The 27,319-nt window shown below is 39.6% G+C and overlaps 1 protein-coding gene across 2 annotated transcripts; it reads right to left on the reverse strand.

The window, feature by feature from the left end:
• Positions 1-176: 176 nt before the first annotated feature.
• LOC139606104 (DNA topoisomerase I, mitochondrial) lies at positions 177-25,940 on the reverse strand. Of its 2 annotated transcripts, XM_071458139.1 has the most exons (21): positions 25,789-25,910; positions 25,601-25,628; positions 25,357-25,485; positions 24,075-24,129; positions 23,110-23,156; positions 19,597-19,716; positions 19,358-19,445; positions 19,106-19,233; positions 18,793-18,908; positions 17,156-17,277; positions 15,046-15,168; positions 14,729-14,916; positions 14,071-14,215; positions 12,398-12,541; positions 11,701-11,886; positions 8,352-8,420; positions 3,340-3,454; positions 2,521-2,648; positions 2,178-2,278; positions 1,212-1,361; positions 177-552 (listed from the first exon to the last, which is right to left on the reverse strand). In XM_071458139.1, the coding sequence occupies exons 3-21, from the start codon at positions 25,470-25,472 to the stop codon at positions 450-452; spliced, it is 2,244 nt and encodes a 747-aa protein (XP_071314240.1). In that variant the 5' UTR covers positions 25,473-25,485; positions 25,601-25,628; positions 25,789-25,910; the 3' UTR covers positions 177-449. The 2 variants fall into 2 exon arrangements, with proteins under 2 accessions (XP_071314240.1, XP_071314234.1); XM_071458133.1 differs by lacking the exon at positions 25,601-25,628 and having other exon boundaries at positions 25,789-25,940.
• Positions 25,941-27,319: the final 1,379 nt, after the last annotated feature.

The following is a 27,319-nucleotide window of genomic DNA, read 5'->3' on the forward strand; positions in this document are numbered from 1 at the left end:
AGTGTTGCATGTTTTTTTATTTACATTGTTTATAATGTGTTGAAATAACATTTTAGTATTACACTAAGCTGAGGAATTGGGAACTTATGTTAAATATTGGTCAAAATGTTTTCAGCTCTCAGTATTAGCAATAATGTCCACTTAGAAGTGACATTTAGACAAATTGTTTCTACACCTTTACTGCATAGTGGGAACCTTTATTCAAAATTGATACAAATACAAAAGATATAAACAAAAGTGCCAAAAGCAACAAACAGAAATGAACAGCAGTAAACCAAACAGCATAAGGATGGATCTTGATCATGTCACACAATCTCAGAGTACAACATCAGCAGTCTTTGAACATGTTATAAATGCAACATTAAAGTACTGTATGTTATATAAAGTGAATGGTTCCTTCATTGCATCAGAGTATCAGATTGTGAGACTGGAGTTTGAGAAGATTTCAGTTAGAACTCAAAGTCTGCCTCTGTCATGTCGATGGCCCAGGCAAACTTGTCCCTTTGGCTCTTATTGTAGATTTTTTCTATGGGTACCTCCATGTTCTTGCACCTACAACATATAGAAAATGACTGTCAAGCATACACTGTAAATTTAACATTAAACAACACAATAACTAGTTAAGGTTCTAATAGGTCATGAAAATTTCTCTCTTAAAAACAACCTCCTGCTAAAATACAGGTAATAGAAATGGTCGAAATACCAGAGAGGAAAAGTGCTTTCACTACAAACATTTTTTATATGAATGTCACAGGCAGCAAAGTGGGTCTAATGACCTGGAAATACATTAATCTGTCTCTGTTATTATATTGTGATTGTAATGCTGTTGTCTATGTTGGGTCCTTGTAGAACTGGTGACTCAGCTTTTCCAGAAAGACATGATTCACCAGGAGGTGGGTTAATACTTTTTGATACAATCCACTGAGCTGAACCTGCCTGAACAGGTTAGCCATACAGTGCAGGTTGCCATGGTGATCTATCCTTATCAAAGGTTAACCAGCTTCATGATATTTGAAAGCCCAAATTAATCCCAAAATTTGCAGATTCATTAATCTTGCTTTGTGATACAGGACCCAGGTGGAGTTGGTCCAGTCAGTTCAATTTGAAAACCAAAATTTGGCTGCTCTCATGCAGGTATGCAGATTCAAAAATTGTAGGCAGCAAGTCTGCACAAGTGTTCTCACCAAGCATACATCTTTGAATTTACTCACCAAGCCACGCTTATGCGTGGGTCCAGATAGTTGAGCTTTGAGGTACCCAGCGCAATTTGTTTGTTCTCTTCTCTGTCAGTCGCCTGGACCTCCATCTTCAGCAGCTGCTCCTCACAGCGCTTCACTGCTGCCTTCTTCCGCTCCACCAGCCTGGCAGAAAATATTCACAAAAAGGAAAATACAATAGAGCCACACAGTTAACTCTAGCAGAAACAAGACTCCTGACTTGGAAGAGACTCAATATGAATCCTTTCCAGGATCTGAGCGAGCAAAAAGGAGTGTGTCTTCAGTGTGCAGCCTCATTCAGAGGAAAATGTTCATTTAAAAACACAATGCATCTACAAAAAATAAACAGATCCGCTGTTGTAAAACTTTCAAGGAATGACAAGCAAGTAAAATAGAAATATTTCACCATCCAACACTAGGTAGTTTTGTACTGAGTACTAATTTAAATACACACTCTTTATAGATATCCTGTCTGTTGTCACAAAAGGCTAACATTCACATGGCTTAATATATTTTATTGAAAAATGTAATCTGAATAAAGTGTTCATGTTGTATGTTTTGCTCAATACTACGTAGTACAACTAACAGTGCTTGTAATTGCCTTTTGACTCTACATGCAAAGTTAATAATTAACAGCGAGGAAGCTCATTTCCTAGACTTAACAGCAAAGCTACCAAAACAATTAATACCTGCATGATTGCAAATTCAAGAGCTTATATTTCCTATGGCTTCAACCTACAGCTCATTACTCATACTGAAACTGAAGCAGTGAACTGAAGAAGTTTGTGTGTTGCTTAGAGGTGCTTAACCCTAAAGGGTACCTTTCTATTGAAAGTCTAAGTGTGCGTAGTTTGATAATAAGTTCACAAAGAGGTGCCTCCATTTCAAGATTGTTAATCATTTATAATTGTTTTGATGTCCACAGCTTTATATTTTTTTCTGCACTACTGCAACGCTTACGTCTGCAGCTTGGGGTCTGAGCTGCCTTTGGTCTTGGCCTCCTTCTTGGCCTGTTTCAGCTCCGTCTTTGCTAGGGCCAGCTGTTCCTTCCTAGCATCAATCTGTGTAAAGCACATTAGGACAGAGGCAGGAATTCATACATGGATTACTGTCAGCTTCAAGCTATCCTTGACTGTGCTATAATGGTTGCAAAACTTCATGGTCTCTAGAATTCTTCCCTGGGGCCCTTTCAATAAAATATTACAGTGAAACAAGAACATGAGAAAATATCATTGTCCTTGCCTATGCATTGTGGGGCAATTGTTAATGTGATGAATGACAACGCATAATGAGCCTTTCTTACCTTTGCTTGTAGATTAGCCATAGACTGCTCAAAGGTCTTTGGCGGCGCCCGCTGGTGGTTACAGAGAATAGCAACTGCTCTGTTAGCCCTGTTGTAGGACAGCATTTTCTCTGCCACATTGTCAGACTCTTTGGAGGGTGAAAGAATAGTCATTTATATTTACACAGAAAAACCCCATCAAGAACATATCCGACCAGAATTATGCACAGAGTTTCAAAAAGATAGTCATGCTGACATCCCTCATGTTATTACTGCCCACCTGCCATCTGCATCACAAATCTCAACCTTAAACATACACGTGTGCAATTTCATTTCTTCAGATTCACATTAGCTTTGTCTATTCTTCCTTGAGTCAATACAAGACACGTTACAACCACATGTCAGCTTGCAGATTGATTCTCAGTGGCAATCCAGAAATGAGAACAGAGTGTGACACTTCTATCTCTGAATAAGAAACTGTGGCAGAGGCAACCAACAGGACCCTGATAAGAGTGAGGCAGACACCCCACACGGGGTACAGTGATAATATACTGCTGCCATGGCTGGAAAAGCTGACTAACGCCAGGATATCTTTAATCAAACAAGCTAAAAATAAAAAATGTCAAAAGTGTGGCAGTGCATTTTATCATGGGACTTTACAGCACAAGCAGCCAGGTAATGAGACAATGATGAGAGACAGATTGATAAAGGGTTACTGCTATAAAGCTGCTGGTACCTGTCCAGCAGCTGAGTATGAGCCAGCGCTTTATAAGCCTCAGTATGTCATGCGGCAAATGATGTAAGATTAGACTGCTTTATAGCATAATGAATGTGACTTACTGTTTGTGAGCTCTTTGAGCTGCTGCTGCAGGGTGATGGAGGCGTTATATGTCCTGAAGACCTTTGCAGTCAGACCTGGCATTAGGGAACTCAGATGCCTGTTCATCATGTTTGTCTGCCATGAACAGAAATGTGGGCAAAAACTGACAAAGAGCAACACATACTCAACCAGTGTGATATCGAACAAACACACAGAAACCAGTAGGCCCGCTAAAACATAACACTCCCTCTACCACTAGATGGCACTGTGGCGTTGTACCACTGCAGTGTTTAAAGCATCTGTTATGTACCCTAAAACATAGAAAAACACATAAAATACTATCTCAGCCTTCATTATCATTATCCATTAGAGCAGAGAGATTAAAACAGATCACAGTGCTGTTTCCCCTCTGACATTTCTTTAGGTATTATAAGAGGTTAGAACTGTCATATCCAGTGGTTAGATAACCATTAGCTCCTGTCAAATGGCTACAGCTTCAGCCGAACAGCAAAGACATGAAACACAATATAAGGGAACAGACAATGGTTGAAAAGAAAAAAAACATTTATGCTCACTGCAGATAACATTTCTTAACAAAGATGAAAGCAGACAAATGTAAAAAAAAAAAAAACAGCTCACAGCTTTGGAAAAAGATAAAATATTTCTGATGAAGATTACAATAATGATGAGGTTGGTTTAATCAAACCAGGGTCAAGATCCGGCTGTCTGGGGCTGTAGACTTGTATAAATGAGAGTGTCTCACTGCAGGAGCCTGTTAGGAACAGGATGAAGGAGGGTTTTCATGTATATACATATATGTGCATGCATGTGTTGAGAGCACACAGGTGAGCGCATCCACACACATTTGTTGTCATGCCTGCCCTGCTAATGAGCAGCCTGACTGTGCCCCTGCAATGCTAATGATGGTGTGTGCAAGTTTGAGGGGCAGGTATGATAGGCATGGTGTGTTGTGTGTTTGTGCATGTCATCCATGTCACCTCCTAAGGTACTATTACAATGTATCATGATTTCACTTCTAATTTCATTTGCTTTTCATTTTTCACTGGCCCTAATTTGTATGTTCTCTGCAACAGTTCCCATTAAAAAAAAAAAAAAAGACTCCTTTCTGGTAGACAGTGAATGGGAATAGAGTAGAGTAGAGGGAAAAGAATGAAATGTGCCAAAATAAAGCAGCTCATAGGGACTATACTCATCCACAGGTAGTAATTTCAATTATTTGACAAAGATGTAGTTAAAGAGATCTCACTGAGGGTACAGTTCACCTGAAACTGCAGACAGTGTGTGTGTACTGTAGCTCTAATGATGTGGACTCAGGAGAGAAGGCTTCCAGACAAGCCTGATGTAAACCTGCATTTTCAGCTCAGAAACTCAGACCTAAACACGCATGCACTTGCACACACACTCAAGCTAGTACACTCAACATGCAATCATCACGGCTGAGCATTTTGTGACCTTATATTGATGAGCACCATCTCCTCTCTCTGAAATGTCATTCAGTACAATAACATTTTTGCAGATATTTAAAAGCTCAGGCCACATTAAACCAACATTCTCAAGTATTTTGTGCACTTCAGAGCACATTATTTCAGCAAAATCAATTACCTGCGGTTCTGCACTTCAGTTTGGCATTTTGTGAAAGTAGCCAGAGACAGGACAGAAGGTAATAAACACCACAGGTCCTTTACCAGATTTGAGCACACAATGTTACACTTAAATAATGTATATGCAGCTTAAATGAATAAATAAATAAAAAAAAAACACTTTCCAAGTTCTAATTCATTCTATATGTGGTCAAATATGGCAAAAGTTTTATCTGAATCCACACTTGACAGTTAGCTCACAGTGTAGGTAGTTGTAGCTAGCAGAGCAATATCATTCGGTGGGTACTTTGTTTACATTACTAAAAGGATTATGTTCTCATTTATTTAATTCCTCATCCTCTTCTTCCTTATCTAACAATGCAGGAGATGAAGATGTGGGTGCAGAGCAACAGTCCTCTACAACTCCATATTTCACCACAGTTCTGTATCATGCCATCTTTGTAAAGCCATGCCCATTTTTGAGTGATCCAATTAAATTTAAATCCCTCTCATAACTAAACTCCACCTACACATTCAATGTTACTCAAAAATCTATCACACTGTTGAGAACAAAGACACCCTAACTTCCGTTTGGCTGTGGCTTTAAAAGTGTCAGTATGCTTGAACTGAGGTGCTTGTCAGATGGTTGATGAATGTCCTACGCTTTTCTCATGTAGGAATTGTGGGATGGCATCCAATAATTTTTGAACATAGCAAGACAAGCATTCAGCAAACCCACTTCACACAGCAACTGACCAGGTGTGTGGCAGCAGCATTTTCACACGATACGATCACTTCTGTCACTTTTTGTTTGAAGTAGCCATGCTATGAAGGCGTTGAAGAATTTTTGCATCTCTCTCCTCTGTATAGTTCCAGCACAGCTACAGTGCATTCACAGTGTATTCAGACACCTTCACTTATTTAACATTTCACTATGTTGCGGCCTCATGTTAACATCATCTAAATTCATTTTTACCTTCATCAATCTCAATACCACATAATAACAAAGTGGAAACTGAATTTTAGAATTGTTTCTAACTTTATTAAAAAAAGGAAAAACTGAAATATCACATTGACATAAGTATTCAAACCCTATGCTGTGACTCTTGAAATTTAGCTCAGGTTTCTCCTATTTCTCCTTGATTTGTGTCAAGCCACAGATCTGGGGAAGGCTGCGGGGACATTTCTGCTACTGAAGGTTCCCAAGAGCACAGTTGCCTTCATAAATATTACATGGAAGCGGTTTGGAACAACCACGACTCTTTCTGGAGCATGCTGCCTGGCCAAACTGAGTAATCAGGAAGAGGGGCCTTGGTAACAGAGGTAACCAAGAACCCAATGGTCACTCCGGCTAAGCTCCAGGTCTTGTGTTGAGATGGGAGAAACTTCCATAAGGACAACCATCACTGCAGCTCTCTGACAGAGTAGCCAGACGGAAGTTAGTGAAATACACATGACAGCTGGTTGGACTTTGCAAAAAAAAAAAAAAAAAGCACCTTAAGGACTCTCAGACTGTGAGAATTTCTGGTCTGATGAAACCAAGATTGAACTGTTTGGCCTCAATTGGTTGTACTTCCGGAAGTTTCTCCCATCTCTCCATTTAAAAGTGAAGAGGTCTGAATACTTTCTGAATGCACAATATAAACACTTTAGACCTTTAGACATAGTTGGACAACTTGGAAAAAATAGTTCACCACCCTGAGCAAGGCAGTGGTTCCACTGGTTTCACTCGTCTCAGCTTTTGTTCAAGAAGTCTGTCGTATATAAAACATAAAATATAAAAAATCTAAAACTCCTCATTCTGTTACTTGTTCACACTTGAGCAGTAAAGGAGTAATTAACACCATGCTCACCAGCCAAGTTAGTTTAGGTCCAAACGTCAGAGAGGCTGTTAATCGTGTTTTTCCATTTACCTTTTAGCCCCAGATTTCCACCTTTGTCTTTCCTCAGCACCTTCCCCAGTCTCTCTTAAATGCCAGCTGAGGAGAGCAGCACACTCTACAGTTCCATCACTCATCCTCCATCTTTCTTCCTATTTCCACATCTTCCTCCCCCCTCACCTCGGTCTTACAGCAGCTGCCTGGCTGTCACTTCTGCTCCTTTATCTTCTCCTTCCTGCCATCTTTCCTCCCTCTCTTCCATCTCCTCCCTTTTTCCAGCCATCGTCCATCCTCTCCCTCCTAAACTCCCCTCACCTGGACCAGCTGTCACTTTCCTACCACGCCGTCTACTCGTGTCCACATGCACAAACACACACACACACATGCACACACACCCCTCCACTCTGTTAGTGGCCTGGCCTTTCTGGGTGTCAATCACGCCTGCCCACAGCAGCCATTACCATTCCACCTCCAACATACCCTGACATTTCCTGACACACTAGAGGGCAGAGAGCAGAGGCACCGGACTCCCTCCCTCAATTGCTCCATCTCTTCATCTCATCCTCTCACTCCTGTCCAGTCTTGAGTCTTCCTTTTCCTGCCCATCAATCTTTAGATGCCAATGTGGCTGGCCCTCAGAACTTCCTTGTGCTTTCTAATCTGCATATCTTTCTCCCCTCCATTTCATTAGACCCCTCTCTTCTGATGTGACCATTCATCAGTTCCCACCTACATCACAAGACAAAGTCAGCCAAAGTCAAAAGCTGCTGTAGCCTGGTTTCCACTACAACAATCCTGTATACAGTATATGAGTGATGACTGGGGTAGAGATTTAAATAGACAAATAATACCGTTAATTTTGTTTAATAAAGACTGAGATTAGCCTGAAAAGCCCCACATCTCCCTGCAATGGACTAACCACAACTGCTGCAGTCTGTGTGGACCTGCTGCCTGCAGCTACAGGAAGAGGTTGAGAGAACGCCAGATTTTCATGTGGAAATTCATCCACCCAGCATGATCACTCTCAATTTTCACTTGCGCAGTTTCATTTTTATCTGCCGGAGTCCATCCACTCTCTCTTTTGAAAGTCCTTTTCTGCTTTCAATTTCCCCACTTCCAACATTCGTCCCCTTCTCCTCACCTCCCGTTTCCTCACTTTACTCCTTTCATCTCTCCACACCAATGGCTCATCCTCATTCAATCTCATCTCTTACACTTTACAATTTAGTCCCTGTTTTTCCTTTACCATAGCCTTCTTTCCCCAGAAAAAATTTAAAAAATTAATTCTAGTTTGCTTTCACAGCTTTTTCTTCAAATATTATGCACCTCTGGGGACTTTTTACACAACCCTGATAAAAAATCCAAGCACTCTTTACTTGTGAGCAGTTTTCACTGATACCAAGTATTTTTTTTTTTTTTTTTAAACAATTTGTTTGTTTTAACACCAAGATGTGCAGCATCACCTAGTAATGTTTTTCAAATGGTTTAAAACTTAACAGCATGTAAAATACTGAAAGAAAGCACTGTAGAGGCAGTTAGTAAGATACTCACATTAAGGCGGTCAAAGAGGTCATCTCCAGGTTGTTTGTTCTCCAGGAACAGTTTAAGATTCTTAAAAACCTGAAAAGAACCACATTTTTAATCAAAGGACGTGTACTTTTTCAAGTATACATCAAAGTCAAATCTAAAATATCGTAAATGGTGACATTACATACACAGTGCACACACATAATGCACTTTTGACAAAGAATGTAGTGTGTGTGCGATTGAAATCTGGACTCATTTGTACAATTCAGAGCACAATTACGTCTGACATTTCAAGCAACACTGTGGGCTCCACAGATGCACCATTAGCCAAATTAACTCATAAAATATGCAAGACACCAATTAATAGCAACAGATGTGTTGCTTTATAAAAACACACTGACATATTTCACTGTCTGGTTTGTGTGGCAATTTGGTTCCCCCTTGGCAAATAAACTGAAAGTATAAAAAGTGAAAGTGCAAATTTTTGGATGAAAATGTAAATCAATATCTGTCTTAAAGTCTCAGAGAAGCAGACACACCAAAGTGAGCTTGCCTAATTAGTTTAGTGATGTGTGTGTGTGTGTGTGTGTGTGTGTGTGTGTGTGTGTGTGTAGAATGGAGTTCAGAAAAATAAATAAATATTCAGCAGCATGAATGTACCTGACACAACACATTTATCCCCACACACTCTGGGGCTATGTGATAAAGTCATTCAGTGAATAATGAGTAGGTACTTGTTTTTAAACAATAAACAGATACACTCATTGATGGGAAAAGAAAAGGCACACAAGTGTTCATATGGATTGCTTATTATGAACCCTTATGTCTTATGAGACATACACTCCTAGCTGTCCACATCAGGCACATGGCTCCACTTCATTAACATTTTTGCATTAATTCTCAGTAATGTCCTGTATTCTCTGCACAGAGAACTGTTGCAGAGAATACATATAAAATACAAAATACATTAGCCAAGGTATTAGATTCACTGATTTCAAACCCCTCCAGAGGTTAAATATGGAAATACCTTCTTTCCATCCTTGTTCCGTTTTATTCAAAGTGACATTTAGCAGCAATCCCCCTGATTTCCCCGGGAATTGATGATGCTAAAATATGCAAGGGACTAATTAATTCTAGCTAATGTGTTGTTTTTGGATGCACCCATTTGAATAATTATATGTTCTGCTGTGAAACAAAACACTTTGGCTGTCAGGTGCTAACATTTCTGTTTCCATCTCTGGAACTGGAGATAGTATGAACACCAGAGGTAAGCTTGGACATTTACATACACACAAATGTGACAGCTGTTTGACAGATCACAGACAACTAAACAGGATTACAAAAAAAAGGTTCCAGACACTTTATTTTCTTCTATTGTGGCATTAGCTAAGCTGATCATTACACTATGAATGATCATTTACTGTAACAGATAAATTAACAACTGATGGGTTGCTGAAATGCTTAATTACATTCTATTATTTTATAATACTGATGCTGTCCCAGGGGCAATAGTATAGTGTGACCCTTGCAAACATCCAACATTATGAAGCCTTCAAAAAAAGTTTATTGTTTCTAAAATTACAATACAGCAAAGCCAATAAGGCATTCTACTTAAACTGACTTTAACTGATTACGTGACATTGTCAATGGATATGTGACAGTTTGTAATTGATTTGCAGCCTGTCTTTCAGCAACATGTCACCAAGTTGAAGTTGAAGTGCTGAAAAAATTTAGAGAAACACTTCAACATTTCCTGTTACCACACTCAGCATAACTCACCCCGCAACAATAGTTGTATAATTCTGTGGCTCTGGAGGGAAAATTACATAGTTCGAAAAAAATAAAATAAAATCAGGTCTGTCATCAGGTTGGATGTCAGATTTTCAACAGAAAGCCTGAGTTAGACACTGCAGGTGTGGAGTGTGAAAGAACTGATTAGTTAGGGGGAAGGTCAGGGTTTAAGAAAAATACTACTGATTAGCATGAAGGGAAATGTAGAGTGTAGTGAAGTCTAGTGTTTTTGAAGGTTAAGCCATACAAGGGACTAAAATGTATTTATTTGTTTATTTAACAGGGATCATACAGATAAACACTGTTACATACAGATAAGCAATGCAACAGATGTAATGTATACAGATCTGACCATTCTTTAATCTGTCTCCTGTAAGTCCCCCAACTTTATGTAAGGGCAACTTCAACTTAATACTTGAGAACATGAACCTACCTGAATAAATGGTTGACAATGAAATATTGTCTCTCACTAAAACTGATGTGCATGACATCTCTGTTAATCACAGGGCTGTCTAAATTTGATTAAGATATATACAGTCTGTGCTGTGTGTTGCCACTCTGGTTAATGATTTGAAGTTAATACAAGTATGGACAAGCTCAAATACTAAGTTGTTCAACTCCTGTAAAGTTGCTCTTATGGATCAGCTGCACCCACAGACTCAGTATCCTGTTTTCATGAGTGAAAAACAATAAATAATTTTTTATTAGCGATTAGTTTGCTGCTAATTCTTTTGATCATTGTTTATAAAATGCCAGATTCCTAACACTGGTTATACCAGACATGGTCATGTATTCAAACTGCTTATTTTGTCTGACCAGCAGTCAAAAAGCCAAGGAGAAGATGATGAATAGTAACACCAGCAGTTGTTTTTGTGAGTCTTCATAAATGACTTCAGCTGCTGATTTCAGCACTGGCCCTGACTAAATGCTCTGCCTACTTGTGGTATCTCATCAAGATAGTGTTTTTCAAAGTGAAACCTGCAACACCACAGTCTTCTGACTTTCTTCTAATACAAGGAAAATAAAATACTGATTCTTTGTATTACTAAGTACTGCTCATCAAGAACAAGCTTGGCCAGTTTATTTAAACCATGTCATGATGCTTGGACGCACTGACCACTCCAGGTTACCTCAATTAGAAGGTTAAAAATTCCCCTCCATGAAGATGTAATCCAACACAAGCAGACTGAAGCAGAGGGAATGTTCGAACAGACAGAAAAATTAAACCACCACAGCCACAGAAAACCAATCTACAACTGTGCCCTGAGGACATTTCTCAGTTGCCTCTCTGCTTCAGGGTGTGCGCATGTAGCTGTACATGAAAGTGACCTTCTCTACAGGGACTTCTGCCAAAACTTATTGGAATGAAATATATTGGTCTGGCATTGCAATTACAAAGCTCACATTTTGCTGATGTCTTCTCAAATGGAGAATAGATCTGTGCTGTATAAGTTATATTAAGTAGCATTAAAATATTGACAAAATACAATTTTCAGGTCCAAACGATCCACATATAAAAAGAGGAGAGGGTGAATGTGGGTGTGGAGGTGTTAGTCGGTTTGTGCATCTTTTGTCCCTTTACCTTCCTGATGACAGGGACCTTGTTGTAGTAGCGGATGCAGTCTTTACCCAGGAAGTCGAACTCCACCACACACTCGTTGCCTTCTAGTTGCTCATGCAGGGTGATGTGCTCGACTCGTAGCGAGCAGCAGCCCACCGTGTCGGCCGTCTCTCCCTCCTCCTTCTCATTACCAGCTCTCAGCGCCAGCTTTTTTAGAGTGAGATACATACACATCAAATTCAAACACACACACCGAGCAGTTTGAGCACCATCTCTCCTATTCACACAACAAACGTGTGCCAATCAAATGAGTACTAAATATATATACGCTCACGACACGAAGCAGAAATAAAGAACCGCACAGTAAACACAACAAAGCTCAACTGGAATTGAAGAAAGTCTTTGGCATGAGCAAAAAGCAATCACACTCTCAATCTATCATTCACTCAATGCAGACTGAGATAATTAGCTTGGGGTCATGGGAAGAAAATGACTACATATAATCAATTTTCTCATTGTAAAAGATCTTCAATCTACCTGTGAGAAAAAACAGACAAGGAGTCAAGACACATTGCACTGATTTCCAATGTGTTCGAACTGAGCACTAAGGAGAATCTGATTTCTAGCATTTGTGTGTCAACATATGCAACTTGGTATTCTTGCATCTTTTTTTTTTTTTTTTTTGAAGTTTTCCTTGAGCATCAACTCAGAACCAGACCTTGTCTATGAAGTAGAGGGCCACAGCTCTCTGACGAGTACCCATCTGTTTAGACTTCAGATCCTGGAGGTACTGGTTACGGATGTCGTCCACGCATGTCTTCAGTTTCCGAGCAACTTCATATTTCTCCCAGTCCTTCTCTCCCTGCATTGATATGATGACAGGAATGAAAAGAGAAAGCAAGAGTGAGCAAAAGGGGAAAAATGAGAAAAGTAAAACATTAAACTAAAGAGACAAAATCAAGTCATTTTCTTGAAAAGCATCGAATTGTTTTCAAATCTAGCAATCAGACTGTTATATCACACAAAAGAGAAGGAATACAAAAAACACACTGCTGGCTATAGATTGCAACCAAGGCACAATTAAACCCACCATCAGGGAACGCACGCACGCAAGCACGCAAGCACGCACGCACGCACGCACGCACGCACGCACGCACGCACGCACGCACGGAGACTGAAAGTGGAATAACTTAACCTTTACAGATGAAAGATGGAAAGAAGGAAGAGAGAGCAAATGGAGGAGGAAGAAAGATAATGAAAGAAAGGGAAAGGAATAACGAGACATCGCACACAAGTCTTTTTTTAACACACATAACTCACAGGGGTTGCCATTTACTGTCAAACAAAACCCTTATGGAATTTTAATAGTTCATAAAAAGAATTTAAAAAAAACCTCAGGGTATTTAAATGCAAATCCTTTGCAAACCGTTTTGGCTTTATTGACCATGATGATAAGGATGCATATTAGGTGCTTATTGCTCTACAAAACAGATCAAAATCAGAATCACATTTCTAGTCTAAAACCTACAGTGTCAGGAAGAACGAGCTGCTTCTGAATTTGTGAGGAAATGAAATCAATGCTTCAAACAACAACAAATGTTTCATTGATTTGGAACCAGTTTTAACAGGGTTTAAACTGGCATCAGTAAAGAGTTTAAAGTTTATAAAGTTTTTAAATTTTTAAAGTTTACACTTTGTTCAAAAATATACTTTTATTTCTATGAATGTTTTTGTGATTGAGAAATCACATTCAGAATCAGCATAAACTGTTGTTTAAGTGTTTAAACCTCATGTGAGGTTGATTTAAAAAAAAAACAAACAAACAAAAAAAAAAAACAACTGATTTGTGCATCCTGTTGGAAGATTTGGGCCTGGGTATTATGTGTGCTTTGCAAGAGGCAGGCAGGAAACTGAAAAAAAAAGAATCCCTCAATATCTATTGTGAATTTGAGACTCTGGGCCCTATAGTTGTTCATTGTTTGTTCACTTGACCAAACAGCAAAGCTGAAGGAACTAGTACCAACAAAGCCATGCTGATCAAGTGTTTCATGGTCTCCTTATGTCTTCTGTTGGAAGTTGCACTTTAACACATGGTGACAGTGGTCTGTCTTTCAAATTCAGGAAACAAAAAACATCAAACATTTTGCATATGGATTTACAAGTTGAGAATAGAGGATGAAAAATAAAGCTAAACAGCAAATAACAGCTCTCTCACCGACGCTCAGTCTACATGCACTGCTGGCTGAACTTCTCCTTGTGAGGCAACGACCAAGACCTTAATGGTGCTGAATACACTGAAAAATTACTAAATTTTAACAAAGCAAACTGGTTGCAACTTTTTATGACTTTGCCTGTGTCTAATTAAGTAGGAGCCTTTGATTGGCAGGCTACCTTGAGTTTTGAGTTGGCATTGAGCATGATGTATTTAATGGAGCCCTGGATGTTCTCTGTCCAGCTGGCCAGCCACGTCACCGTGTTGTCATTTCGTACCTCCTTCCAGCGGTGACCAGCAGGCGGCACTGGGACACAGGATTCTCTGTCAGAGCAAGAAAATGCAGTTACAACACTGGAGTATAAACAACACAGCCTTGCACACCAGGCTTCTGAGAGTGAATAAGTGATGCATAATTATAATACTTGAGTGATGTGAAGCCTTTAACCATATACCAGAGGTTAGTAAAAGAAAATACATTCTGTGTGGCAGTGTATTATCAATACCTGTGCAGCGATCAAAACTGCAGTGCTTTGTTGCAATCCAAGAAAGATGGCAATGTACATTTTAAAAAGATTGAAATGATTTCACTATGAATCCAAACCTTTAGACACTTTGTGCATAGAGGTCTTGCTTTATTTTCTTGAATGGATACATTTGTGAATTTCCCCACTGTGGGACTAATAAAGGCTATCTGATCTTATCTTAACTTATTTTTCCTGTGCTCAGCCAGAAGGTCGCACCAAGAGGTGTATTTATAGCAGTTATGATGATGACTTTTCATCAGGCTTGATGACTACTTCGTACTCCACTACAATGTCACAATCCCACTCTTACTTGCTGCAGTTGATGATGACATCCTCTGGCTGGATCCTTTTCTTTAGCATGCCTTGTTTGGGGTGTTCGCCTCTACCCCTGAACAGCCCTGGAGGCTCAATCTTAAAGTTGCCGATGCGTTCTTTGTGGTGGTCCAGCAAACAATAGCCATACTCATCCACTACCTTCTGATTAGTGTCTTTCAAAGCCTTCAACAGATATGAAGCAAAAAAAACAAAAACAAAAAAATTAGTTATTTAGACCCCAAATGATCTACTACAGAAAGATGATAAAGCAACAGCATGCACATGTACTGAAGAAAAAAGCCTGAGCCTTACCTGTTTCTCTTCCTTGGTCATGTTTTTCCTGGCCTCTACCTTGGCTTTATGCATTGCATGGATCTCTCCAAAGTTACATTTGTCAAGATTTTTAATCAGCAACCTCTCCTCATGGGTCATTTCCTAAACAGGCACAACGTGTGTTACACTGAAGTCATTAAAACAATTATCACAAAAGTAAAAACAGAGAGGGAAAATGCCTCTGGGAGACGGTGTTGGGCATTTTTCACTTATAGACATACTGACATTTTCACAATCAACAGATTAATCAATAATGGAAATAATTCGTCATTGCATTTTAAATAATCCAGGAATGCACCATTAACTGTCATTGCCAATTTCCGACTGCATCAGTATTGGGAATAATACACATAATAGGGGTGTAGTGATTCTGAAATTCTATTTAAAAGTTAGGGCAAGCTCTAAATTTAGTAAATATTACACATTACACCAATTCTATTGTCTTCCAACCGTGTATGGCAGTTTAATTAGCTCAAACTGGATAATAACCCTTAGATTGCAGAGCCCTCTGGGCACACTAAAGTCAGCTGAGTGGGAACATTTCAGAGGCGGAGAGGACAGAACGAGAAAAAAGTGGTGTCATTATGAAAGGCCAGAGTCTAGACTGTTTCCTCGTAGGAAGGCCACTGCCAAGCGAGCCACACAAACACTGTTGACACTGCAGTGCACTAAAGGCAGCAGCAGCAGAGCTTCAACTGTCGACTTTCTAAAGTTATCGCACAGGAGTCACCCCATCAAAAAGGTTACTTACAGAGCAGCAATACAGAGTGACTCACAGAGACTCAGAGACTTTATGATTCATCCGAGCACTTTCTCATGTTAAAATGTCACAACAACATGATGGCTTTTAATATGGCCTCCTGCTGTCAGGCAAGAAAGCTACTGCTTTTTGAGGACTATTGGGTCATGTACACCTCATTGATGTGTATTTTCAAGGTCACACTGACCTTGAACAATGAAAAGGGCTCATAATGACCTGGACATCTTGATCTTTTTGACAGTCATCGCAACAGCAGTGCTCCTCCAAAACAGGGCAGTAACCCTAATAGTAATCATATACAAGCGATTTAAATTGGTTAACTGTTGAACACACAATGGGCACTTGCCCTGAGCGTATCTATTTAGGATAAAAAAAAACGACTCATCTATCAAGCTTTTCAGAGCAGCACCAGTCCAGTTGTGTTATCTAGGGTCACAAGAGATGAGATATAAAAACCTCTAGATCAGCACACATGCACAAACACACACCTCTATGCAGACACACTCTGGCAGTGTGGACCGGCAGTCAGCCTGTGTGTCTAAGCATGACTGACACCTGACAGTGGGCGGGCACTGAGGGCAGTGGAGCGAGGAGAGTTTTTTCCGGCTATAATAAAACAGTTTAATTGGATTTGTTCATATGCAGGGGAGCTACTTGTATGGATTAGCATATCAATGCCTTCACACAAATCGTATTTTCAAGTGCATTGAGCACTAAGCAGCGCAAAATTAATTCTGCATGATATGCCTTGGGGCTTGGCACAGTGTTTTCTCTATACAGAGGACACCCTGACAAACACCGGCATCCGTGTACCAATTGCACACGCAACCTGTACACTACACACACACACACACTCTCTACTATTTACAGCACACAGATATCCTAACACAAAGCTGTAACTACAGACAACTAGAACTGTAAGTGGATGTTATCAAGAGGAAGTTTCTGCAGCTGACGTTTGCAGAAGCTCACACTGTTGATATGTTGTACTTTTTATGCCAAGGTAAACACTGTTCCCCTGAAGGTACAGTAAACACAGTAAAGACCCAAGTCTACAGCAAACTAACCATGGCTGCAAAGCTTCCAGTCATCATCGCTGTAGCAGCATCAGGAGAAATGTAGCTGGATGAAAACCACAACGGTTCACATTCAAAAATCTGACAAACCTGTACAGCATGAGAATATCTTATTTGAAATTTTAAAGAGATTAAGGGTTTTAATGTAAATGTCAAACTCACTTCATTTCATTTGTTGATTTCAATGTTACTGCTTGGGATTTAACTCTTTTTAGCTCTTAACTTTCAAAGTTGAAAAGATGATTGGCTTTACCTTTCTCCAATCTTTAAAGAAGTTCTCCCTGAAGACCTTTTTGGTGGTGTACTCATGGTCCAACATCTGGGCAAAGAAGACCGCCACCTCCTCAGCTGCCAGGCTCAGCTTCACCTTCTTACCTGTATACGTACAAACACAAGCACACCCCTACAATGATGATTTTTTTCAACAATATTTTTGTTTGTGGACCATAAAGGCTTTCTGGCAATAAATAAAATGCATGCAGCTTGTCCACCAGTCCCAACAGTTTACTTTCACACCTTCAGTCAAACTGCAGCACGCAGTGACACCCACCTCAGCTCCTCTAGAGTCCTGCCGACTAATCCATGAATTTAAAGAGGTAGGTTTAGAGACAAGGACAAAGATCTACATTCAGCCCCACGACTAAGAGTGAGGTACAAACAGCCACATGCACGCACAGGAATTAACGGATCAAAGCAGCTCCCCATAGAACACCGCTGTGCCTTGACTGCTAAACAAAGCAAAAACAATTACAGTCATCAATCAGTGTTTGACCCAGTACACCTTTGGTGTCCTAAAGATGTGTCAAGTGTGTGCGAGCAGCTGAGTTGGGGTGCCCGTACACTTGCATTCATAGATAAACTTCAAAGAACTCTTTGAGAATCTAAATCAGTCCAGGACAATCTTAAAGCATCGCCAACAGTGTCCTGTAATGTTCCAGTATTATTCAAGTGTTCCCAAACATGCTGAGAAGGGTCGAGGTCATGTTACTGCGGTCGTGTGACTGGAGGGAAAGCTATGTAATTTAAACACGCCAGACTTTTTCTTGAACGTCATACAGGCCTGGTGTTGCATTAGTGGACGTTCAAGGTAAAGTGTCCTGCTGAAAGAGGACTCCTCTTCTAAACAACAAAGCCTGAAAGCACTTCATAAGAGTGATACTTCAGAGTTTAGATGACAGGGCTTTTGCACTAACACCACTTAAGTTCCAGAACAACCTAATTGAGAAATTCAGACATAGGAAATCACTATCTTTTTTAAAGACTTCTGAGGACACTTTTCTCTTGTTTCACATAGTTTAAACTAAACACTACAATTACAGGGCTGAAATGTTCCACCTCTCAAAGGTTACTAAAACTATTGATTGTTTGCTCATCCTTGCTTTCACTTCTGTTTCACAAATTTAAGTATTTAAAATACATGTACATATGTGTACGTACTTTCTGCTGCTTTCTCACTGATCTTAAAAGAGTGTGCCACAGATTTGTCCCTGTGCTCCTATAACATCATCAGACTAATGATTGTTTACAAGAATATCTATTCAGCAGTACCAGAGATAGTCTTTTTTTCACTCCCAATTAATGTAGCCTGTGGCCTCAAGCAGAGATGAGAAGTGGGCTACAGGTCTGCTAAACTCATGCCTTTCTTACTTCACACCCCCATTTATTTATTTTTTTAGTATTTTTGAAACTTGTACTCTTAAGACCCAGCTGACGCTTACTGAGGTGTTTTTTAATGTCGTTCAATGCAGGTCCCTCTGAAGCCACAAATCTTCACATATGCAGTATTACTTCGCAACACCTGTCAAAGTCAAGTAAATCCCTCTTATCACCATTTTAACCATTAACCATTTTCTCCCTGAACCATACATTCAACTTTCACACTCAACTGACCATCGTAGTAAAAGTGAACGTTGTCATGTAGAGGCTGGTACTCAGGAGGGAAGTAGGGTCCTTTGTGTTCCAGAAACTTCCATTTCACCCCATCTTCATACTTTGCTTCTTCCCACCTGACAGAAAGCAATATGATGAACATTTAAGGATGTATCTGAGAAAGTGAAAACTGCTCCTCTTTATATTTGATTATATTCCATTGTGTGTGTGTGTGTGTGTGTGTGTGTGTGTGTGTGTGTGTGTGTGTGTGTGTGGGGAGGGGGAGGGGGGGTTCAGATCAATACAAGTTGAAAAAAAAGCAGCATTTCAAAACCATCGCCAGCGATTCTGCTCCTCCTCCTCCTTCTTTTTGATCTTCAGCTGTCTCGCCTCCTCGATCTCCTCTTTTGTCCTCTTTGTTTTTTTTGAGGCTGAATGCTCTCCTTCCTCCTTCTTTACTGTCTGTGAAGGGAAAAACACTTACGATAAATTCAAACATCCCCACCGTGAATCACATCCACAAACAAACTTCTTATAGCAGGTGTATTGTTGATGATGACAGATTACCACAGGAAGACACGTTTACCTTTTCTGTTCTTTTCTTTGACTTCTTTTTCTGAGCTTCTCCATCAGTTTCGTCTTCCTGCTGACGTTGCTTGTTTTTTTTTTTAGTGCTGAAGGTATCCAGAGACAGAAGGAATACTAATAGCTTACGCAATATTTATAAGAAAGAAAAAAAAAAAAAACAGACAGGTGGAACTCACTAGCAACTATCTTTAAATACATGCTTGAATTTCCAAAGCTTAGAGACCTGGTCACACTTACGTAGACATGTCAGTGGAAAGTGAAGGGCCTTCCATGGGCTCATCTTTAATTCTTTTCCTTTTCAAGCCTTTCTTCTTCACAGTAAAGTCCTCATCCTCTGGCTCCTGTTTCACCAACTTGCTAAACCACAAACAAAACAGTCAGTGTCCATAATATACAATTGACTGACCTCGTGATCTTAGCACTAGCATATTCCTGAATAATTATTAACTGTCTTTCTCTACTTTGTCGTAGTAAAATCTAACTTGAAATCCTGATTCTGAATTAGCCTCTACTGAACAGGCAAATAACAAGGAATGAATGAAGAATGAAGGCTTAATGGCTCCTTCTCACTGCTATCTGCCAAATTATTGGCTAAAGAGTCAGGACAAAATTACCCCGCTATTTGGAATAGAGAAAAAAAAAAATCCCTAAGCACACAATGATGATTCACTGACCACAAGAAATCACACATAATTATGTTAATTAAACAACATTAACGAAGCACCAGTGATATTGACATAATTGCAGCGATTAGAAATTAAAAGAATTACACAACTGCAACCTTGGATTTCCCTGCAGAGTGAGAAATTGATGGGTAGGGAGGCCCAAATTAAGAAATCAATAAATTAGAGTCACCAGTTCTAATAAATAGCAACATTCCCATTTCCTTCACATAACATTTAGTAAGGAGGAAATGGGGAAAATGTAAAGCACTGTAGTTCAAAAGTGTCGATGTGGCTAATTGAATCCCATTTACAGGCCACTGTGTTAGCAACCATCTGATACGGGCCTAATGCACTCTCTCTGCTCTTTTATATTCTGATCCCTGATGGCTTCTGATTGAGGATAATGAGTTTTCTCTTGTGTGTCACAGTAGTAAAAGCACAGGTGTGAACTAGAATTACCACCTCGCAGTTGTATGCCTCCACCAACCAGCTGCAGGAAATATGGTCACAATCTCCCCTTCCTGAATTACAGCATTGAATAATGGCCAGACGTGTTTTTGCAGCACATTATGATGTCACAGTGAAGTTGACCTTTGATCACTTGGACATAAAATGTCATCACTTTATCATTTTATCTTCTTAGACATTTGTGTTCAATTGTGTCATAATCAGTGGATGAATTTGGGAGTTATGGCCAAAAACGTGTTATGTGAGGTCAAAGTGATCACGAGAATGGGACAGAGGGACAGACGACCGGAATATATAATGTCTGGATAGCGCTGGTATGGAGGCATAATAATAAAACTGGTATCAAGGTCACTCACACCTGAATAGAACTGAGCCATTGTTCATTTTATTAGGAACACCTTTGCTGAATCTGAAATCCGTCAGTCACTGCTCTCTACAAATTGCCCTGTTGTCAGCATCTTGGTATAAAGCAGAACCTGCTGCCCTGCACCTTTTCAACATAATAGCAGAATCACCATTTGCAGTCTAGTCCTTCATACTGGAGGTTAGTAGAAAAGAAAACAAGGTTACTTTCTACTAACAGGGATGATAATCACTGACCTTTAGGCTTTACACTGCAATTTCTTTAATCAAGCATCACACTGTCATTTTAATCATTTTTTGACCTTTGCATTTAAGCAGCACATCAAGTTCAATTAAACTGTGAATATAAATTCCAAACCCTTTTGCCATGTATTTTTTTCCCCCCCCTGCAAATTCTCACAGGAGAACCTGCACAGCTCACAAAGCGTGACAACATAATGAGGGACTCCTGCCCTAACTACACTTCCGCTACACAAAAACTGTGCTTAGTCCAACATTCTTCATGAAAAATCATACTGACTATACAAAACTACTCATGTTCAGTCGAGACCAAAAGTATTTGACCACTTACACATTTTATGTTTTACACATTCAAATTGAAATTAAGAACTGGATACCACACTAAAATGTCTCGGTGCCACAGGAAGAAACACCTCAATCTTATCTAAGCAGCTTGAAGACGGGCATCTGGATCTGTACACAGAATCCAGGCTGAGTGAGTTCACAATGCCTAATGTTAGTGTGTTTAGGCTAATTTAGCGAAAGCTCGAAACATGAGCTGGATGCTCACAACATCAGCAGGCTACCGTCATCACTGTCCAGTCTGTTAAAATATAACGATGACTTTTTAAATGAATATTTCCACACCAAGGGTCTAGCACCTTGTTACTCAGTTTAAACTGTTGCTTGCAGACTGACTATATGGAGATTTTTGTTGTGGTATCGAGTTTGGTCTTGAGAATTGTGGAATTTAAATGGTTTTGGTAGAGACTACCAAAATTTTGGTATCGTGACACCCCTATTTACTTCAATATAGAAAGAACTGTGTGAGAAAGATGCAAAGGATTTTCCATAAAATAACAGATATGATAATTAAATTTCACTTCCTTCCTGTGTATCTGTCCAACTAGTTTCAAATCCCTCAACTTAGGGCACTATGTGTTAAAAGGGCTATATCCCCAACACAGTTCTTTCAATACTGACATGAATCTACTCAAATTAAAGCTGAGAATTGGCACTTTACTATTAAGGGATTTTTAATGTGACCAGTGAATGCAGAAATCCAACTGCCTGCCTGCAGGTGTCACAATTGCAAATTACTGTTATATTTATGTTCTTAACCTTCGCAGTAGGTTAACTACCTATGAGCCAAAGCTCTTTTTTAAATACACTATAAATTACACATAAAGGTGAAGTTTTTTTTCTAACTTTCTGCCTGTTTTCTTTTTTACTTTTCAAATCTAAGTGAGTACTGTGGCTAAGCTGTTAAGTTGAACTGCTCAATGTGGAAAGAGGGTAAAAAGGGGGTGTGTAAAAATGGTTGTGTTTTCTGGGATACTGCACCACTGAGCAAAATCTATAAAAAGTTACACAAAGGACGGTGGGTCACTGCGTCCATTGACATTTACGGTCTGTGGTTCTAATAGCCTTATGTTTCTTCCTTAACTCTGCTGCCTTAACTTTCCTCCCTACATGAAACCCACTCAACTAGCACGCTTACCACCTGAGCCTTTTTGAAGGAAAAAAAACCCTAAAGGGAAACATTAAAAGCCAGAATTTAGCAAAATAGTTTATCCAAGGGAAATCTCCTTTGTAATGTCACTCGCCATATTGGCTTGGGCTAACTCCGCATCTGGGAAACAATCCATTACCAACTGTATAGAAACACTGCTGTGAGACAGATTTGACGCAGCAGGCCTTCGGCCGAAGTCTGCCGTCCCGGCAACACCCTGCTGAGCATCCAACTACTCAAACCATGCATTCTCATTTATTACTTCACTGACAAGCTACAGATATTTGTCTTAGGTGCACAGTAAAATTAATTTTCTGTGAGAGCTTAAAACATTGTATAAAATTGGACCAGCTTCCGTCCAGGGCCACTGAACATCAAAACACATGAATCAATTTCCATCACCTCAGGAGGGAAGGGGAAAGAAGAAAAAGCAGAGAAAAATAAGATTTCTGGCACAATTGGTCCACAGTAACTTGTCCTTTAATAATTTAAAATCTACTGGCATTAAGACTGAATCCATACCTGGGACTCCGGGCTGACTCGAGGGTCTCTGTCTTAGGTATCTTGACCTGAGGGGAGGACATGCATGAAGCTTATACAACACAACGTAGCTGCACTCCAGGCACATTCACACAGCTTTCCCATGACACTTTGCACATTTACTTCTTGCATAAACTAATTTAAGTCCTCAAACATTCATACAAACACAACAGGTCACATCATATCTTCTAGGAGCCACAGTGTATACACTTATGCACATGCATCTGAATAATGTAGGCTACTATTTTGACTCATGATACATGTAAAACTATCAGGCAAAGTCTTTCATCTGAGGCTCTTGATCAGAGAGTTGGGGCATAATCCAGTATAATCAACTTTGATAATCAATTTATCAAGCAAAAGCACAAATCACAGTTTCTCAGCTTATCCAATGTGAGGATCCTCTGTTTTACTCCGTTTGAAATTACTGTAAAGAACATCTCTTGTTTTTTTTGACTGCTGCTCGGACAAATCGAGCTATTTCAAGATGTCACCGTGGGTATTTTTCACTGTTTTCTGAAATCTCATATACAAAACAATTTTATGGTTTATTGATTGAAAAAATAACTGACGGATTCAATTAAAATGAAAATAATCAGTAGTTGCTGCCTTAAACAAAGCACGAAGCTGTGGAGTGGGAGGCAGTACAATGATTATTAAATGAACTCATGTTATTAATTGTTTTACCATTTAAACAGTGTAATCAAAACATTGCCAGAAAAAAAAATTACTGCCAACAGCCTGGGTATTGAATCCATAAATATACTCCGTTGTGGAAATCCATTCGCATGGAAGGAACCTAATGGGACAAGCTGTTGTACATACTGTAGCTATGTCAGTCTGAGCTGGGGTTGGTGGGTAATAGGGGCCAATTCCACAGAGGGCAAGAGTTATAGATGAGGTCTATTGTTCTGTATACAGCAGAGAGAAGAAAATTAGTGATTTACCTTAATCTGAGACTTTCCATTATGAGCTTTCTCTGTAGATTTAGTTGGTTTTGCGCTGCTCATCAGGATGTCAAGATGTTACAGGAATGACAATGAGAAGAAGAAGAAGAAAGGCTTGTTAGTGATCCAGTATTTGTTAGGGGAAAATAGTACAACTGCAACAACAAAAAAAGCTTTCCCTGTTACTGTGATATGACTGAGAGGGCCCCTTAGAGACCTCTGAGTTGCATTTTTCAAGTGCAGACTTAAAGTGAGAGCATATTAGGCTGATGTTAGATTCATATCTCTGTCTGGTTAGTATCATTCTAGTCAGACAACGCTGTAAAATGCCACCAATTACACAAGCAGTGTCCCAGAGGATTCCGCTACAGCTTTGAAAATGTTTCTTTTCAATTTGACCTTTCAAGCCATCAGGGCTGAATGTATCATGGAATTGAGCTGCAATTATTTCCAAGCTATGCAAATTTTTTCAAATTCAGAAATTCCAATTTTGAATATGGCAATACAACAGTTAAAGAATGAGGCACTTCTATGCTCAGTAAAATTAGTCCCATGAGTCTTGCAGCTGAGCATGATAAGTCGATGCTTAATCAGTAATTCAGTCAGTGTGCCATGAAATAACATGAGCTGACACAGAAAGCTGCCTGCTTACTGCCAGTACCGCATACAGGTGTCTATTCATCTCTCTGCTCTCATCAATTACACAAGCCAATGACAGATCACTCCGCATTCATTTGTCTGTTCACATATGCATGGTAATAAACGCATCAGATATCAGGGTAAATTAATTTATTCATATGAAGATGGAGTACCCACTGTACTCAGTGAAGTGAATGCCTGCTAGACAGCTCAGCCAGCGTAGCGTTCTCTCAGTAAGACTTTTGAGTCTGTCCTTTAGTAGCACACACACGCCATATTGCTCTCACTCATCTGATTTACCACCATTGCAAGTATTCTTTTTTTTTTTTTTTCTTTATGCAAATTAATTTCTCTCCACATTTCAGCAACATGAAAGGAAAGGCTTCTTGCTTTCTTCATGCAAAACACAGCTTTGATGAGTGGCCTGCGTTGATGGTGAACAGATGTTGGATGTGATGCAGTCAGGTCACATGCATATATTATTAAAGAGCTGCTCTAACTTTGTTCTTTTGACAGGGAGTCATTCAGGTAACTTGTTTGATAATGGCACTTAACTCGCCCTTGAGGAAATAATGATTAAGTGCTGGCTACACTGTGCCTGTCAGCAAACTTTTTTTTTCTGTCCATCTTTCTTCATACACACCTGTTCATGAGCGTATCTCCCCCAGCACCAGCGCTTGCATGATCACTCAGCCTTTTCAATTTCGTTGCTTTGTGCTTGGCCTTCCCTTCTCCTTTGGCGTCCTTCTCCCTTCCCATCTCTCACATGGACCTTAGCAGAGGACGGTGCACATAAACCGGTCAGAAACACATCAACACACAGGGATTCATAATATTAAAATGTTAACCGTCCAGAAAAGCTTTGGCCCTCCAAGTGAGCCAAATACCTAGCAAACTTCAGCCAACCCCAGTTCACTGAAAAATAAAAATAAAAAATAACTTGGGCGTTATCTAGTTACCACTACTAGTTAGCTAATTACAATTATCACGCATTCCGCATTAGCGTTACCAAATAAAGGAAATTATATTACATAGCTAGACAGTAAAACTCCACAGTATCAATGGACTTGCTCACCACTTTTAATGTCGGCAAACACTGGGTTGTTATTCGAGTAAAACACAAACTTCAGCGCGGTTAAATTCGCTTAATTTACAGGGCGGGATCTACCGCGATTTTGCTCGCATTGACCTGCGCCGGCGTCACTTCAAGTTGAATTCTGATTGGCTGAGGAAGTTCCGGGAGTTGCCGGGTTGCCAGGTTGGATGATGTTACGCCAATGACTGAGATCCGTGCGATTCAGTGACCTGTTTTGCCACTTGAGTTGTGTTCAGGTGTTGTAGAAATTGTAGATTGGGGTCCTCCAAAACACTTTACATCTCTATAACATCACTGATCTGACAATACTTTGTTTGGAGGAATTGTGTTTGGGCATTTAAACCATTACACGGATTGGTTTGGCAGTGGTGTTAAATGTTTTGTAATTTGGATGGATGAGGCATCTTGATATAAACTGGCAAAACCTCTTGCATTGTTTATTTTTGCTTTGCGTGGGACAGTATTAGTGTTTGGAATACAAAATGTGTTGTGAACTGATGTAAGCCATGTGTGTAATGAAAAAAAACTGTGTTGTGCTTAACAGGGGTCAATAGAGCAAATCTCAAGCACCACTTGACTTAGTGACCTCTGTTTAGCTCCTGATTAACCTCTTGTCTTGACACAAGTTTATTTCATTCTAGTCATTTGGTTTGTATTATGGCAGTGCCTTCACACCCCCTCTTCAAGTCTGCACTATTTTGTTTCTCAGCCCACCTTTATACCGAGGCAAGTCTTTATCTCCATCAGCCCCACTTCATCCCAAACCCAGACAACCAGAGTGCATCTGAATAAAAAATATTTGACTTTGAATTTGATCTGAGTGCTCTTCTTGTTAGAGTAGAAACCTTACTGTATAAATCAGCAATAAGATTTTTACATTTTATATATATATATATATATATATGTGTGTGTGTGTGTGTGTGTGTGTGTGTGTGTGTGTGTGTTGTTTTTATATTTTTCCACCAAAAAAGTTAGTGAATATATTCTAAATATTGACTGATATATCAATTTGTAGAAAGGCAGATCAAATATTGTGAAACAATATAGGACAACGCTAGATGTTTTATGTTTTTACATTGAGTGAAGGAGAGGCATTACTGCAATGTACCCACGGAGGTCCACAGAGGTGAACTGCAGAAGACTGTCAGTAGAGTTTTTGTCTCAGAGCCCGTTGTATTCTCAAAGGCGGGACTACAATAGACCAAGGCCAATAAAAAGTCATATATAGGCTCCAGAAAGAATTTTATAAAACCCAAAGATGATGGGGAGCAAACCTTGAACTACTATACTGACATCAAATTGTCAAACTAATACATATAAAATATTGTTGCCCAGGAGGGTGTCTGATGCTGAACATAAACACAGCAAAGATTAGATGATAGTAGCACTGAGGCTAAAAAACCTAATCAACAAATGGTTGTTTTAAGTGGTTGCACTGTGGTGTGTGTAACGGTGAGTTTGTTCCCCTACAGCTTTTCCGAAGCAGATAAAAGTGAAACAAATTACCATT

This window comes from Trachinotus anak, unplaced genomic scaffold (assembly GCF_046630095.1).
Source record: "Trachinotus anak isolate AG129_WGS33_773 ecotype Australia unplaced genomic scaffold, CSIRO_AGI_Tana_v1 ptg000002l, whole genome shotgun sequence".
Taxonomy (NCBI): domain Eukaryota; kingdom Metazoa; phylum Chordata; class Actinopteri; order Carangiformes; family Carangidae; genus Trachinotus; species Trachinotus anak.

Coding starts and splice junctions, on each gene's coding strand:
- LOC139606104 (XM_071458133.1), bottom strand. CDS start 25,472: ATGGGAAGGGAGAAGGACGCCAAAGGAGAAGGGAAGGCCAAGCACAAA. Junction 19,234..19,357: donor CAAAGAAAAGAACAGAAAAG/GTAAACGTGTCT, acceptor TTCCCTTCACAG/ACAGTAAAGAAGGAGGAAGG. Junction 3,455..8,351: donor ACCTCTTTGACCGCCTTAAT/GTGAGTATCTTA, acceptor TGTTCATGGCAG/ACAAACATGATGAACAGGCA.